Source organism: Symsagittifera roscoffensis, chromosome 9, assembly GCF_963678635.1.
Source record: "Symsagittifera roscoffensis chromosome 9, txSymRosc1.1, whole genome shotgun sequence".
NCBI classification, from domain to species: Eukaryota; Metazoa; Xenacoelomorpha; order Acoela; family Convolutidae; genus Symsagittifera; species Symsagittifera roscoffensis.
In genome coordinates, this window is record NC_087070.1 from 40029865 (window position 1) to 40047043 (window position 17179).

General features: G+C 39.0%; 1 protein-coding gene across 1 annotated transcript in view; it reads right to left on the reverse strand.

The window, feature by feature from the left end:
• Positions 1-17179, reverse strand: part of LOC134853865 (transient receptor potential cation channel subfamily M member-like 2) — a gene marked incomplete in the record, with an annotated part of 85508 nt that overhangs the window by 35177 nt on the left and 33152 nt on the right. Inside the window, 4 exon segments of the mRNA XM_063869813.1 lie at positions 1963-2140; positions 4197-4377; positions 5075-5092; positions 16660-16686. Coding sequence (XP_063725883.1) covers positions 1963-2140; positions 4197-4377; positions 5075-5092; positions 16660-16686 — 404 coding nt within the window.

A 17179-nucleotide genomic window follows, 5' to 3' on the forward strand; every position in this document is an offset into this window, starting at 1 on the left:
TTTCGATTTCAAAAAATCAGATGAACTTCAAGCTCTATAATACTCCAGAACAATTTATGATGATTGACACTTTTTTGATCAAAACTAACCCTTTTTGATAAAAACTAACCCATTTTGAAAAAATTTAGTGAAAAGATAATTTTTTTATTCCGCTGGAAAAGTTAAATTTAAATCCAATATCGAAACTACAAGTCGATCAAGTTTTTCGTGATTTTATAATTTCGCTGTTCGATAGTTGAGTTTGAATGCCTTCGAAAAAAGGGAACAGACCGAATTTAAAAAATAGCGATCAGACAGTTGGAAAGACTCATGAACAAGGAAACAGAAAAAGGAAGCTGAGTTTTTTTAAACAGAAAAAGGACACTGAGTTTTTAAACAAAGGAAACAAAAAAAAAGCTGAGTTTTTAAATAAACAAAAAATCAATTTTATAATTTCAAAAAAAAAATTCAAAAGTCTTTTTGAATTTTAGGAACAATTTATGATTGACAATTTTAGAAAAAAAAAATTAACTCAATTTGAAAAAACTGAATCAAAACGTGAATTTTTTCATTCCGCTTGGAAATCTGAAATTAAAATCCAATTTCGAAACTATAAGTCGATCAAGCTTTTTGTTACCTTTACACTTTTACTACTCGATAGTTGAGTTCGCCTTCCTTTTAACAGAGGAATGAACTGAGCTTATTAAGAAGTCAAAAGTCAAACTGCGAAAAATCAAAACATGAGCGTGAATAATTTTTCGACTTTTTCTGTTAAAACCAAGAAAAACATCACGACCGATATAAGAGTCTTCAATACGTTCATTGAATTGAATATTTGTGTAGAGCGGAAGCTGTACTTCGCAAGCACAAGCAAAAAATGGTTTTGAAAGAAAAAAGATAGCTCAGCAAAAAAAAATTAAAAAAACTAAGAAATTACGGAAACATGAAAAATAATTTGAATCTAAGCAGAGACCTTTTTAGAACAATCAGCTGGCCTTATTTCAATCTGTTAAAATTAAATGAAAGCGTCAATTTTCAGATTAGTTTGACATGCTCAATGAAGTCGCGCTTACGCGTCGAGCATTCTTAGACAAGATCAAGCATAAAAAAGCGCAGATTTTAGTCCAGACAAATTGAAAACATTCTGACTTTGAAGTCTCCAAATTTTATCCAAAATAATCTGACCTTAACGACATCATTACATTTGAGCTCAGGGGGTCAACATTTAAGGGTTATACAAACCGTACCTCAAAAACAATTTCGACGCCCGTTGAAAAAATTGAATAACAGAATTCTCGCCAATGTATTGAACACGTTTTATGAGTGGTTGCACGAAAGGATCATATTTATTATACACAGCATACTACTACAAGACAAATCATTTACCACCAGCCTTACACGCAAATTTCAGTGAACCTAATTAGAAGAGCTGTCTAATGAATCCTAACATTTTCTCTTCTGGCCCCTTTTTTTCTCGGTAGAAAAACTTTCTCGGTAAAAATGGCTCAACAGCACATCAATAACTTTTATAGGGCTATACTTTTGCAGGAGCGCACTTTTGAAAAAAAATCAAAAAATCAAAAAAAATAGCCTGCATAGCGGAAAAAGTTTTTAAACTCAAGTCTCTTAATTGAATAAAAACAAGAAAAAAACGAAAGTTCCTAGTATAATTTCCAATTATCACGTAAAAGTTGGCTTGAAAATGGTAAAAACCCAAACTTTTGTGTGCGTTCTGACTTTGAATGTCACAGAAGAAACAACTAGAAACCAAAATTCCTCTTAACTACGTTGTTGGAACATTAACGGTCAAAACTCGCATTCAGTAAGAAAGTACATCGAAATCAAAACAGAAATCAGAACTTGAGCGCGAAAAGATAGAGATAGTTTTCCGGTAACAAGTTCCAAACTGAAAGAGAAAAATTGAGGAACAATTTTGCTAGGTCGCGAAATCATAATTTGTGGCCGTATTAAACTGAAGCTCACGTATTTGTTGTTATCCTCTGCGCAAATTTCTCTCAAAAACATCAGTTGTTTGTCCAGGTTTTCCCTCCGCATTTCTTCGGGGAGTTTCCTCCAACCGTAGCTGTTTAGCATTTCTGTCTCCAACTTCACCAACACATCACCATCGAATCTGCCCATTCGACGACGAGTGATTGGATCCCTGAAATATAAATAAAACACAAGTGAAACGAAGACAGCAGGTTGAACAGCACAATCATAAAAAAGCATAAGACAAAAATTAAAAATAAAAAACTAGGTGAAACAAAACTTTCGTACGTCTCGATGAAGAACACCTAGGGCCAAGCTAAGACAGCAGGTAAGTTTTTGATAATTTTGGAATTTGTTGTACTGATGCGGGACCAAATGCATAATTTCAAATAACAGATTTTGCTCAAAACCTTGGTTGTTTCTCTAATAAAATAAGTAAGATGAAGAGTGAAAATATTTGAGAATTTTCCCGACACAATAAACTTTCTCTTACAAAAAATTTAGATGTAGCCGCTTCTGCAGGAAAAATTCGCGCCCACAACTGTTTCTTTCGATTGATATTTTCATCTCAGTTTTGATAGGGCAGTTATTAAAAAAACTCAAAAAGTTTCTAAAAATGGTCAAAGTTCAAAAACTTCCGATATCCATAACGTTTATCTGCTAAAAGCAGGTCGTGGCCGGTAAAAAAGTGAAGATTCCAAAAACCGAGTTTCTCTAGTGAAAATTTAACCTAAAAATTATCACGGTAATTTTCGAAACACTTCCCAAAAACGATCGCAGTTTCAAAACTTTCACTTAAGATATCAGATATGTCAGGATAGTTATCAAGAAAAGACTAAAACACGGTCATCAAATCCGAAAAATGACATTCTCGAGAATCATAGTTTTTTTAATCTAAAACAATTCACCGTAGCCGCTTATGCAGCAGAGATTCACCAAACCTATAATTTTGATTTAGCCCAAACACTCAGGTTTGGAAAAGTTGTCCTCGAGAAAATTCAAAATTTCAAACAACGGTCAAAAGAATAAAAGATTTGACTCTCCGAGGGCTATAACTTTTTGTGTCAAAAAAATTTGCTCATAGTCGCGTATACAAAGGAACTTTAAGGATTGAACTCAAAAACTCAGATATGGGAAGCTATTTTTCAGTAAAATGTGAAAAATTTAGAAAAAAATAACATTCAAATATCAAAAAAAAAGAATTTTCCGAGGACGATGTTTTTTTTGAAAAAAAAAATTGTGAGTGACCGCTAATGCGGGGGAGCTTCCCACTACCCGTTATCTCCATTGAACCCAGAACCTCCGGTTTAGGTTAGGTTTCAAGAAAACTTAAAAAAGATTTAAAAAAAAACAGTCAAAAAGAACATTTGACTATTCCGAGGGCTTATGTAGGGGAGCTTTTTAAAATCCCGGATTTACTGAGTTACTTGTTGGGAATACGGCCAAAAAATCAAAAATTTTGGTCAAATATTCCCCCCACAGACATTTTCGAAGGCTGTAGACAAAGGTGTAAATCAAAAAGAGGTCAGCAGAGTATGCAAACAGACTAGATTATAGGCAATCCTTCTAGGGGTAGACTTTTTTGAAAACCGATAGAAAGGTTTTTGAGAAAAAACTAAAATTTTTAGCGAACCTTGACAAAATTTTCTAAAGCTTCTCAAAAAAGATATAAAAAACGCAATCCCAAACACTTTCATAATACCTGTTTTTCTCAAACAAGAATTTTAGTTAAGCACGCCAAGCAAGACATTTGAAATTTAAATTAGCAACTGAACAAAACTTACTAAGCGGAAACAAGGCTGACAATCTTTGAGCAGACAGCAGTTGAGCCGGAAAAAAAACTGATTTGGTAAAGAGTCCCCTGAAACTGCCGCAGTAACTAGTACCAACCTAGTAGTGAAAATTGTTTTTTCATGAAATTGAGCATGCCAGCTGCATAGTGATTCAACTGATTTTATTGCACTAGTTGTTGTTAACCCGAAAAAAATTCTAAATTCCGATTTGATAACACTTGCTAATCGCAAGCGTAAATACGAGATATTTAAAATACTAATGAGCACAAAAAATGTCTGATGCAGTAAAATTGTTGCAAAAAAGGATTCTAAGAAATGAGTCCAGTGAGTCCTGCGAACCAAGTCATTTACGGGGGGGGGGGGGTTCTAGAACCTGATTGCATAAGTTTAATAAAAACCAACTTCTAGCAAAATGCTATGTCAATGTGTTCTCACATTTCGTATTTGGTGTTCTCTTTGGCATAAGTGATGATGTCGGAGGCCCTTCCACTGTTACTGGCTACCACACATGGTACCTTCTTAGCCAGACTAGAGTAGAGAGTCTCGGCCGAGTTGGGTCCCCCTTCTAGCAGAATACACACTGCTTGACAGCCAGTCTTACGCTTCTCTGAACTCTCTGAAAGTATAATAAAAATGCAACGCTCCATCGAACTCATCAAAACATCACTTACTTTGAGGGGTCCTTTCAATAACTCTATCTCATAAACTCCCAAAGTATCACTAACAGGATTCTTTTAACTAATTCCATCCCATTATTCTATCCAAACAATGAAAAGAAATCTAAATACTGAAAAATGATTGGTTAGAATTGGTTTTCTCCGCCGCTTTTGAAATTTTTTTTAGTGGAAAAGTCAAAAGACTCCAATATAAATCCAAATATGATAAAAGAAGCCCTGTAAAAGCTTAGTAAGAAACAGCACCACTGTTAATGTTTTCGATAAAACCGCTTATCAACTAAAAAAAAACACATTTCAACTTAACAAGTTTATGAATTTGTTTTTTTCACATTATGATATGATTTTAACACTGTCAATACAAGCCACCAGTCTTGAACTTAGTTCCCGTTTTTACTTTAAAAGCCAAAAACAAAAGAAATGTGCTTCTCTTTTTTGCCGGCAATTTTTTCTTGGACTCATTTTTAATTTAGCTACCCAAATATCATATTTTATCTATTCCAAAACTTAAACTGACACAAGCTAGTTAAAAACTCACCTAAAGAAGCGTGATTGTGAATTTATAAAAGAGTGATGTGCTTTTAAATGATTAGTAAGCGAAGCAACATGCAACAGTTAAAATAAGTTTGACTAGAGCACCCAGCTGGACTGAAGGTTCTAAAAAAGATGTAAATATAAAGTATTCAACATAGAGGCGAAGCTGCGCTTCGTAAACACTAGCGAGATTACGACAAAAAGCAGCTCTATAGTTCTAAAAATAGCAATAAGAAAAGTAATGTTGCAGCGCAAAACGTAACTAATGCGTGAAACATAAATCGTTCAAATTTAAAACTACGACCTACAAAAGAGCAGTTTTTTTTGCACTTTTGCAGTTTCTGCAAAAGTCAAGCTGGTTTTTAATTGCTTCAAAAGGCAAGCAGTTTCGGAAAAAGTCAAGCTGGCGTTGCGTCCGATATACGATGATGCAAGTAAAAAGTTTGAGTTATAGTCGTTTATGACTGATTATGTCCGTTTATACAAAAATTGTGGATATATTCCGATTTATGACCAAACACGAGTATTTACCGAGAAATACGAATAAAATATTGATTTTAACTTTGTTTTGTGGAGATTAGCGCACATTTTGGCGCCCCACAAGGGACAGATATTAGTTAATTCCCTTATAATAATCCGAGTTATTATTACAAAAACGGTTATACTGAAAAATTGCCTGCAATTATACTGTCTGGGAGTTCAATAGCACTGACAGGGTAACCCATCCAGACGATAAGTCACTGACAGAGTTTCTGACTTGCAACAAGACGGTTTGGGCTATTCAGTGAGGCTGTTTGTGACCAACGATCTCATCGGTGCGCCCTATCTTCACAAAAACTGTAAGACCGAATCTAAACTTTTAATTTTGATAAATTACGGATACGATGTTTTATATTATAAATAAGAGACACAACGCCAGTACTCACCCCTAATTTTTCTCGATACCCGAAAATTTTCGGCCAGTTTGATTAAACTGAAATTAGAAAAATTGCTCTAAATCGGGTACTAGATAACCGGAACTAGATTTTTTGCTCGATAGCCAAAATGTTGGCTATTTTTTTGATGAATTGAAAATTTATAATATCGGAACATAGACTAACGGTTACTAGACTAGTTTTTTGATACCAGTTATGACTCGAATCCACTAACCAAACTATACAAAATTTTGTTTGAAAATTGAAAATTTTCTGAAAAATAAGTCCAAAACTCCGTTGAACCGTATAGTTAAAGTATGTTTAGTTGTCTGGGTAGTTAATATCAGGCAAGTTAAGTTAATTTTTTTTCATCCTCAGGTTCACTCCGCGTGTGTTGTTGAGAGTTAACCGATTTGCCTGATTCTGCAACCCCATTGGTAAACTTAAGGTTCACAACGACTTGATACCTGTTTGCATTCGTTCGCTTTTCAAAACATTCGTTTCGCAACGACTGACTAAGTGGTCCGGGACGGTAAAATTAAGCAAGTTAGGTTGTTGTCTTTCATCCTCAGGTTTGCTCCGCGTGTGTTGTTGGTTTTCAACCGACTTGCTTAATTCCCAAACCTCTTGGTAATTCGTCGAGCTACTAGCCGATTAGTATTGACGCACCGTCGTACGACCGTTCAACAAATTTCGTACGCCGTAACATCATCCTAAGTGGTCAGGGAGGTGATATTAAGTAAGTTAAGTTGGTTTTATTCATCCTCAGGTTTACTCCGTGTGTGTTGTTTGATATCAACCGACTTACTTAATCCCCAGCCCCATTGGTAACTTTACTCACCGAAAACCGTTCCGAATCTCCCCGCAAACGCCCGATAACCGTTAAGTATAATTTGAGTTAAGTATAGACCCTAGAGCCATGGATGAGAACTTTCAGAAGAGGGTTCAAAGGTTATTTGCGAAGCGAACCAAGCTTGAAAATGAACTGTACAAGTGCCATGAAATTATAATTGAGAACATTGAAAGTCAGAGTCGCTCATCAAAGATTGACACTCAGATTCAGAATTGCAAGAGCCTGATAGAGACTGCAGTTGAAATAAATGAGGAATTGATTAAATTAGCTTCTAAAAGTGTTGATCCTGATAAATTGATACCAGCGCAGGATATGTGGCTTCATACGGTTACATCAAGAAACTATACAGTTTTACAGAAGGCTGCATCATATAAAGCTGGCTTAAACGTTGAACCTGAGGAAACAGAGCTTGACAATGTTGCAGAATCGTTAAGTACGATCGTAACAACACAACCACAAGATTCACATGAAGCAGATGCGCGCTCTAAGGTGTCGCGGTACAGTAGTCGACATCATAAATCAGGTTCGCATAATTCCAGTCGCTATACCGTCGCGCAGTCAAAAACATCAACTGAGAAGAGGCGAGATTTGTTGGTTTTGAAGAAGCAGCTAGAGGAACTTGAGAGACAAGCAAAGGTGTCATTGAAGTTGAAAGCGCAGCAAAATAAAATAAAAGAAAAGCAAGGAAGTTTAGAGTTGGAAGAACTAGCTGAGGTACACCGCAAGAAACTGGCTGAAATTGAGTTAAAGGAATTCGAGTTGGAAGAAGAGCTTTCTGCAGCAAGTGAGAAGATAGGAAATGCTAGCGTAACACATGTTGACCCACAACGTACTGAACAATGGGTAGAAAACGTTGTCACTGAGCAAGAGCAGGCCGAAGTTGTTGCAAGCTCAGAGCAAAGTCATCCAGTAGTCGAGAGTTCCACTTTGATTGCTACTGATGTTTTGCAAGGGGTTGGTGCCATCGTCAGCGGGGGTGCCGTCGTCAACGCTGGTCAAACCACATACAGTGAACCGGGAGGCCACAATAGGAATCGAATTCAGGCTCAGAGATCAAGTTTGGTCCAATCGCGTCTGTCATTGCACTCAATCGAGAACCTATCTAGTTTACCACAGTTCGTTGCCTCCAGCTCAAACTTTGTTACTCCACACTTAGCTTCAACATCTCATGCTGAAGTTTCGCAAAATCACAATCTGATACCACAAGCAAGTGGTAGCATTCCCGCTTCAATGCCCTTTAGTAATCCCACCATTAATGTGGCACCGCCTTCTGTGTCGACCGTTACTAATCCAGTTTCGCTTCCGGCGAGTCAACCTTTTGTTCCTCCATTAACCGTTCCGATTCCCATTTCGCTTCCGATTATTCAACCATTTGTCCCGTCAACCGTTCCTATTCCCTCTTTGCTTCCGGTCAGTCAGCCACATTCCGGCCCCGTTTCAACTGGGTATCAGGCGCCTGCAGCGCCATCCCATCAACCTATAAATGTTCCAAACAACCCAACAAGTTTCTCAAGTGAACACTATAACCCGTATAGCAGTTTGTGGAGACCTGCCGCGACTGCGCAAACGATGCCAGTTCCTCAATACTGCGCACCGCCCTCAAACGTTTTCTCAGTGACAACTCCTGTTGTTCCACCCAGCCGCAAACTCATCCAGTTGTTGAAACAGCGCATCAAGGTTATCCACCTACATATCCTGCGCCCACTACGGGCCCGTCTTACGTGCCTAATACCGAACAACCCATCTCGGCGAGAGAGTTAGCAGATATCATTCTGCATAGCCGCAAAGACCGTCTACCGGAGTTGAACTTGGAAGTGTTTGATGGAGAACCACTTAACTGGTATGAATGGTTCGGGCAGTTCCAAGCAACAGTTGATTCGGCTATGCTAACTGATGATGAAAAACTCAAATATCTGAAAACGCACGTTAAAGACAAAGCCAAGAGTGCAATTGCGGAATACGGCTACAGTGGAGTGTTGTATAAGGATGCTCTAGCAACTCTCCAGAGAAAGTTTGGGCAGCCTCATGTTGTAGTTGGTGCACATTTGGATAAGTTGAAGAATTTTCCCGCATTGAAGATGCACAACTCTGACCATGTTATAAGTTTTTCTGCGGTGATTTCTGGGCTCGTAGCTGTTTTTAGGTCTTTGTCGTTCAATGACGACTTGAAAAGTGTGAACCTATTAAATCAAGCCGTCAGTAAGCTTCCTCCAAATCTAAAAGAGGCATGGTCCATGCATACTGTTAGACAACATTGGCAGCAATTAACATTGCTAGACTTCAACGATTGGCTTAAGAATAAGGCAGAATGCCATGAGCGATTGAAATCTTTAGTCAAAGTCGAGCAGCCAGTTAAACAAAAAGTAGTTACAAAAGTGCTTGCAGGTAACACTAAGGTAAGTTCTAAGGATGAGAAAAGTAGAGAAAAGACAAGGTTTCCTCCATGCTCGCTATGCAAAGGGCAGCATGCACTCTGGAACTGTTCCGTGTTCAAAGAGAAAAACGCAACACAAAGGGCTAAACATGTAGCAGAACAAAAGCTCTGTTTTTCTTGTTTACAAGGCAACCATACCTTCCGAAAGTGCCAAAAGGCAAGAAAATGCCCAAAACAGGACTGTGAGAGCACTCACAATGTGCTTCTTCATGGAGCCGAGAAAGTTTTCCCGCCCAAAGGGGCCGACCGATCACCATCGACTCAAACTAATACAAACACTACTTCTGCAAACAACGCAGCTTGTGTTAAACCTTGTGAGGGAACTGCAAAAGGCATTCTTCCCGTTGCGTTGGTAGATGTGTCCTCTGGTTCAGAAAAATTCGAATGCACTAGCATTTTGTGACACCGGTTCCACTCATTCTTGGGTTTCCGCGGCACTCGTTGAACGTCTGAAATTAGTTGGCACGCCCGTAAATGTTACGACCGATGGTTTTAACTCAGCCAAGGTATCTAAAACTCAACGAGTTCACTTGAAAGTTTCCGCAAAGCCCAATGAAAGTGAATTTTCGTTTTCGTTTGTCGCTTTCGTTAAGCACAACATGTATATAGGACCCGATGTTATAAACGTTTCCGAATTGCAGGTCAAATACCCGCAACTAGCCCCGTTAAAGACGACTGCGTATAATTACAAAGAGACTGAGATAGTTATAGGACAGGACTTCTATCATGCGATAAGACCCCTCGAACATGTCTTCGGAGATGAACTTGACTCACCGTGCGCCGTCCGACTTCCGATAGGTTGGGTCATTAGTGGTCCGTCTCCTGATCGTTCGTCCTTAAATTCTTCTTCCTTTAACTGCGTCACGGACGATACTTCTCTGACCGACCAAATCAAAACTTGGTATGAGTTAGAGTCGTATGGTGCGTTCAAGCAAGTAGATGCCCGTTCCGCCGCAGACAAGCGTGCTTTGTCGATCCTAAAAACTGAAACCGTTCACGATGGTGAGCGTTACACTGTACCGATGCTGTGGAGTGATAATGATGTTAGCTTGCCTAACAATTATTATTCTTCATTAGCCCAATTAAAGTCGTTAGAGAAAAGATTAGATAGAGATCCGTTACTTTGCGAGAAGTATACCGAAACAATCAGAGAAGATATAAGTAAAGGATATGTCATAACCGTCAACCCGCACGATCCCAGCTCACGAGCCGAACGTGAGTGGTATCTTCCACACCATCCGGTTTTGAACCCGAACAAACCCGGCAAGGTGCGCCGTGTGCTCAATGGAGCATCCAAATTTCATGGCACTTCCTTAAATAGATCTCTCTTGGTTGGCCGGATCTCCTTCAAAATCTTATTTTTGTACTGTTGAGGTTCCGTCAACACAAGTACGCCGTCTCAGCGGACATAGAAGGTATGTTCTTACAAGTTGGAGTACTTGCGCGAGATCAACCGTCTCTCCGTTTTTTGTGGCGGGAGGACCCCACTTCAAGTGTGGTGGTTCACCAATACACCCGTCATATTTTTGGCGCTCGTGATTCGCCAACTTGTGCGAATTTCGCGCTACAAAAAACTGCTTCTGATAATCAAGCTGAATACCCCGAAGCCGCTTCAGCCGTTGTCCAGAAGTTTTACATGGACGACTATCTTGACTCAATCGAAAATACCGCTGACGCTCTTAGCCTAAGTAAAGACTTAGTCGCAATGCTCAAATTAGGTGGGTTTAACCTGACAAAGTTTGTTAGCAATGTACCCGAAGTTACAACCGCTCTTAATCCGGACAACCGTGAGTCCCACCCGTCAGTTAAGGATATTTGTAAGAGTCCAGACCAATCGTCGCATGTTCTTGGTCTCAGGTGGGATCATGTAAAAGATACCCTAGTAGTAAGTAGAGGTGTTGATCGACCACTAGATAAAGCAATTACTCAACGCACCGTGTTGAGTTTTGTTTCCTCAGTTTTTGATCCAATAGGACTGGTAGCTCCATATACTGTGAAAGCGCGCCTTTTACTAAAAGACATATGGAGAATCAGTGGTCAAAAGTGGGATGATGATCTCCCAGAGGAAATTAAACAACAATTTCTAGATTGGCACTCAGGACTTCCACTATTATGTACTCTGACGATACCTCGTAGCTACTTTACCGAACCGTTCGACCACTGTGAACTTCACACGTTCGGTGATAGTTCGCAGGACGTTTTTTGCGCCGTATCGTTTCTCCGAGCCCGACTTGCTAAATCGCAAAAGACCGAGTTAGCTTTTGTATTTGGGAAAGCCCGTGTAGCGCCTATGAAGATGCTCTCCATTCCCAAGTTAGAGCTTCAGGCTGCTCTGCTTGCGACTCGACTCAAAGAAGAGATTTTGAAAGCGCTTACTTTCAAAGTAAGCAATGTGTTCATGTGGACTGATTCTACCACCGTTCTCCAGTGGCTTAACTCGTGCAACAAACTTCCTGTGTTTGTTGGAAACCGCACTGGTGAAATCTTGGAGTCCACCACCATAGATATATGGAATCATGTACTTAGTGGTGATAACCCAGCTGATACCGGCACACGAGGGATTTCTTCGGAAGCCCTCAAGGATAGCAGCTGGGTTAGAGGCCCTAGTATATTGAGGACATGTGATTGGCCATTCAAGCCGAACACTGATGTCATCAAAAAGATCCAATTAAAAGGCCCACTCTGTGACATTGATACATGCCTTGAGACTGCATCTACCTTTGTTGTTGATGCTTCATCTGAGAAAGCGCCGTCGATCCGTCTGTTTAAAAATTGGGATAAATTCAGCTCAATTGTAAAGTACAAACGTGTTTTAGCGTTTATGCTTCGTGTGCTACCATCGCATAAACACTTCCGTACAAAAACGCTTGAAATAACCGACCCGTCCGAGTTAGATATTGCCGAGCAGAAGCTCATTTATCTCGCTCAGTCCGAATCATTTCCTGCCGAAGTGAAAATACTTCAGTCCGATAAACTGATAACAAAGAAAAGTCGGATTGCTAAATATTCTCCGTTCATCGGCCCAGCTGGCATCCTGCGTTCAACTGGACGTATCAGCCGTCTTGTTGATACCGACTTTGATAGCAAACATCCAATAATACTGGATGGTCGACACCGAGTTGCTCATATGTTGATTAGGCATATGCACTTTCAACATGCACATCAGGGGTTGGATTACATGCGTGCTGTAGTTCAGTTGAAATACATTGTTCTGAAGTTGCGCTGGTTACTTGGAAACATCGAAAATACTTGCATAACATGCCGTAAGCGCAAAGCAAAAACAGTTGTGCCCATTATGTCTGACCTACCGATTGAAAGACTGGGTTACAAGCAGCCTCCCTTCTCCAACACAGGTGTTGATTACTTTGGCCCGTTTCAAGTGCCAATACGCCGAAGTACCGAAAAGAGATGGGGTTTCCTATTTACCTGCCTCACGACTCGAGCAGTTCACATCGAGTTGGTTCCATCTCTCGATACTAGTTCCTGCGTCATGGGCGTAGAGCGATTTATTGCAAGGCGAGGTACCCCCAAAACCATTCTTTCTGACAATGGCACGAATTTTGTTGGTGCTCAAAAGGAGCTCCTATCCTGTGTCCAAAATTGGAACAAAGTCGCCCCGGCCGTTTTCGTCCACAAAGGCATTAAGTGGAAGTTTAACCCGCCCAGTGCCCCTCATCACGGTGGCGCCTGGGAGCGGCTAGTGAGAAGTGTTAAGCGAGTGTTGTACGACATATTAGTCAACAGGAGATTAACTGAGGAAGTTCTAGGAACAACGCTCTGCCTAGTTGAACAATTACTTAACGCAAGACCGATCACTCCGGTCAGTTCCGATCCGCACGACCTAGAGGCACTCACCCCGAATCACTTCATTCTCGGTCACAGCGCAGCTAGCTTTCCGTCGTTAAGTTTCGAAGATAACTTTGATTATAAAAAGCGTTACGCCAGAGCACAATCGTACGCTAACGCAGTTTGGTCACGCTGGCTGCGTGAATATGTACCAACTCTCAACAAGAGAGCAAAGTGGCATAATGATTCGGATGTCATACTGAAAACCGGCGACTTGGTTTGGGTAGTCGAACCCGACAGCCCACGTGGGCATTACCCACTCGCCCGTATTGCTAAACTACACTACGGCAAAGACGGATGCGCCCGATCCGCCGATATCAAAACTGTTACGAGCGAGCTGATACGACCGATAGTAAAACTCGCACCTGTTCTTCCGTCTTTAGGGGCTGAGGATAATGCAGCGCAAAACGTAACTAATGCGTGAAACATAAATCGTTCAAATTTAAAACTACTACCTACAAAAGAGCAGTTTTTTTTTGCACTTTTGCAGTTTCTGCAAAAGTCAAGCTGGTTTTTAATTGCTTCAAAAGGCAAGCAGTTTCGGAAAAAGTCAAGCTGGCGTTGCGTCCGATATACGATGATGCAAGTAAAAAGTTTGAGTTATAGTCGTTTATGACTGATTATGTCCGTTTATACAAAAATTGTGGATATATTCCGATTTATGACCAAACACGAGTATTTACCGAGAAATACGAATAAAATATTGATTTTAACTTTGTTTTGTGGAGATTAGCGCACATTTTGGCGCCCCACAAGGGACAGATATTAGTTAATTCCCTTATAATAATCCGAGTTATTATTACAAAAACGGTTATACTGAAAAATTGCCTGCAATTATACTGTCTGGGAGTTCAATAGCACTGACAGGGTAACCCATCCAGACGATAAGTCACTGACAGAGTTTCTGACTTGCAACAAGGCGGTTTGGGCTATTCAGTGAGGCTGTTTGTGACCAACGATCTCATCGGTGCGCCCTATCTTCACAAAAACTGTAAGACCGAACCTAAACTTTTAATTTTGATAAATTACGGATACGATGTTTTATATTATAAATGTGAGACACAACGCCAGTACTCACCCCTAATTTTTCTCGATACCCGAAAATTTTTGGCCAGTTTGATTAAACTGAAATTAGAAAAATTGCTCTAAATCGGGTACTAGATAACCGGAACTAGATTTTTTTCTCGATAGCCAAAATGTTGGCTATTTTATTGATGAAATGAAAATTTATAATATCGGAACATAGACTAACGGTTACTAGACTAGTTTTTTGATACCAGTTATGACTCGAATCCACTAACCAAACTATACAAAATTTTGTTTGAAAATTGAAAATTTTCTGAAAAATTAGTCCAAAACTCCGTTGAACCGTATAGTTAAAGTATGTTTAGTTGTCTGGGTAGTTAATATCAGGCAAGTTAAGTTAATTTTTTTTCATCCTCAGGTTCACTCCGCGTGTGTTGTTGAGAGTTAACCGATTTGCCTGATTCTCCAACCCCATTGGTAAACTTAAGGTTCACAACGACTTGATACCTGTTTGCATTCGTTCGCTTTTCAAAACATTCGTTTCGCAACGACTGACTAAGTGGTCCGGGACGGTAAAATTAAGCAAGTTAGGTTGTTGTCTTTCATCCTCAGGTTTGCTCCGCGTGTGTTGTTGGTTTTCAACCGACTTGCTTAATTCCCAAACCTCTTGGTAATTCGTCGAGCTACTAGCCGATTAGTAGTGACGCACCGTCGTACGACCGTTCAACAAATTTCGTACGCCGTAACATCATCCTAAGTGGTCAGGGAGGTGATATTAAGTAAGTTAAGTTGGTTTTATTCATCCTCAGGTTTACTCCGCGTGTGTTGTTTGATATCAACCGACTTACTTAATCCCCAGCCCCATTGGTAACTTTACTCACCGAAAACCGTTCCGAATCGCCCCGCAAACGCCCGATAACCGTTAAGTATAGTTTGAGTTAAGTATAGACCCTAGAGCCATGGATGAGAACGCAGAGAACAGGGAAAAAACATATTTTTTAGGGAACCCTTAAAATTTAAAATCACTTTCGAAACTAGAAGTCGTTCACCTGTTTTCGCGTCATGTCCGTGCTTTGCATTTAGGGAGCGCAATTTACCATATTTTCAACAAATGAATTTGAATTAAACTCAAAAAATGCTTATATACCTTAAAAGGCATTCAGAAATGTGTTAATATGTATGAATCTGTACGAGCATTTTAAAACTTTCTAAAAAAAAACCAATAAAATCACCAAGACCTATATAAGAGTACTCGCTATGTTCATTGCTCTTAAAAACATTAGCCGTGTTTTCTGCATTGTAGCAAATTTTTCCTTTATCGATCAACTTTTCGTTCACACGCGATACTATTTAACCATAGGCAACATGCAGTTGGATAACTGATATTTTAAAACTTTTCAAGATAAAAATAAGTCACTTTGAAGCTCTTTGAGTTTATAAGAACGAATAAGGCATACAGCCAAAAACTTTGCAAAAAAAAAGATAAAAGCTGAGCTTTGCGTTAATGAACCCAAAGCCCAAAACAAGTGAAAAATGTTACACGATTTCAAAATCTATGTCCCACAAATCCACTCACAGATCATGCGATATATAGTTGGCGTAGCCGAAACCAACAGCTTTACCGAAAACCTCAATTATCCAACTATTTCGATGAATGCCAATATAACCTATAAGCTGTCTTAGATGAAAATCACTGATTAGAAACATTGCAGCGATTGCGACAAGGAAAGTTTTTATTTAAAAACATAGTTTAAAAAATCCCACTTCAGTAAAACAAACCGCACGCAAAAAGCATCAATCAGGACTATAATCTGTTTGTTTCTTAAAATAATGCAGCACAAATCAAGCTTGAAAAGGGAAAGACAAACACAACAAGATTGTTCCGACTGCCTTTTAAGTTTTATGGAGCAGCAGTAATAACATTAAAAAATTAAATGAAATAAAATAAAATTAAAATTTTTTTTTTCTAAAATTTGAAAATTTTTATAAAAATCATCCCCACACGCCATATAAAGTACAAAAAGAGAAATTTCGTTCCTTGTAACAAATCAATTATGGCAAATAAGCTTCGTTCAACCAATTTGGAACAATTTATAAGACGGATTAAATCTCCGCTTACGCGTTAATAGCGCGAATTATATCGCGCGTTAATTGTCCCAAATTGGTCAAAATGGCCAAAAAGGCAATCTTTAAACCCTCATAACTTTATGAAAAATGATCACAGGTGAAATATCTTTTCAAATTTGAGCTCAAGACAACAATACCTTTTGAATGATATAAAAAAATTCCGTCAAAAATGGCTAGTTAAAAAGTCGAAATTTGTCTGAAGAAAAAAAAACCCACCCCGAGCACAAATATTCCGTTACTTTCGTATCGAAAGTCGAAACAACAAAGTCGGCATGTACAAAAAAATTGAATACAGAAATCCGCCGAAAAATTGACTACCAAATTACGCCCCACAACTGCTGAGATTCCAACATACTCCAAATACAGATTTAAAAAGATTCAATCAAACTTTGAAAAGAAACCATTAGAAGGAAATGACAGGACAGAGGAAAGATAGAGCTAACACAATTACACATTAAAAGCTAGTTCAAATATCTACATCAGTTTTTACCTTCACTTTCGTCAATTTCCTCCATTCCTGAAAAATGTTCAAGTTCTTATCTTGAAATTGATTGAAAAATGGCGTCTATTGCCCAAATTTGCTGTCTGAATCTTTAATTTTCGGCTTGAATTTCAGCTGTTAACTGTTTAACCCGTTAGAATTTCGTGAAAATTTCGAACATTCCACTCATTTAAGTCTTATGTCAAAAGAAACCACAGGATATTTGCACTATACTTCCACAAAATTTTAATGCCATAAGTGAGCCGCGATTTGTTCATAATTTCAAAAAAAAAAATGCTGTTCCTTCCCCCGCCGGTGTGTTTTTACAAGTTAAATTTTGTTTTACAAAGTCCGATTTCTATTAAATTTGACATGCCGGAACAGAGCCAAAAAATACACCGGCTACATTTAATTGTAAGTTCGCATGATATATTTGTTGGCTCTTTTTCCTTACCCCCCCCCCACCTCACATGAGCATCATTTTTATGGTCTAACGAGTCACTTGACAAGGTTCGTTTTGAAGACTAAA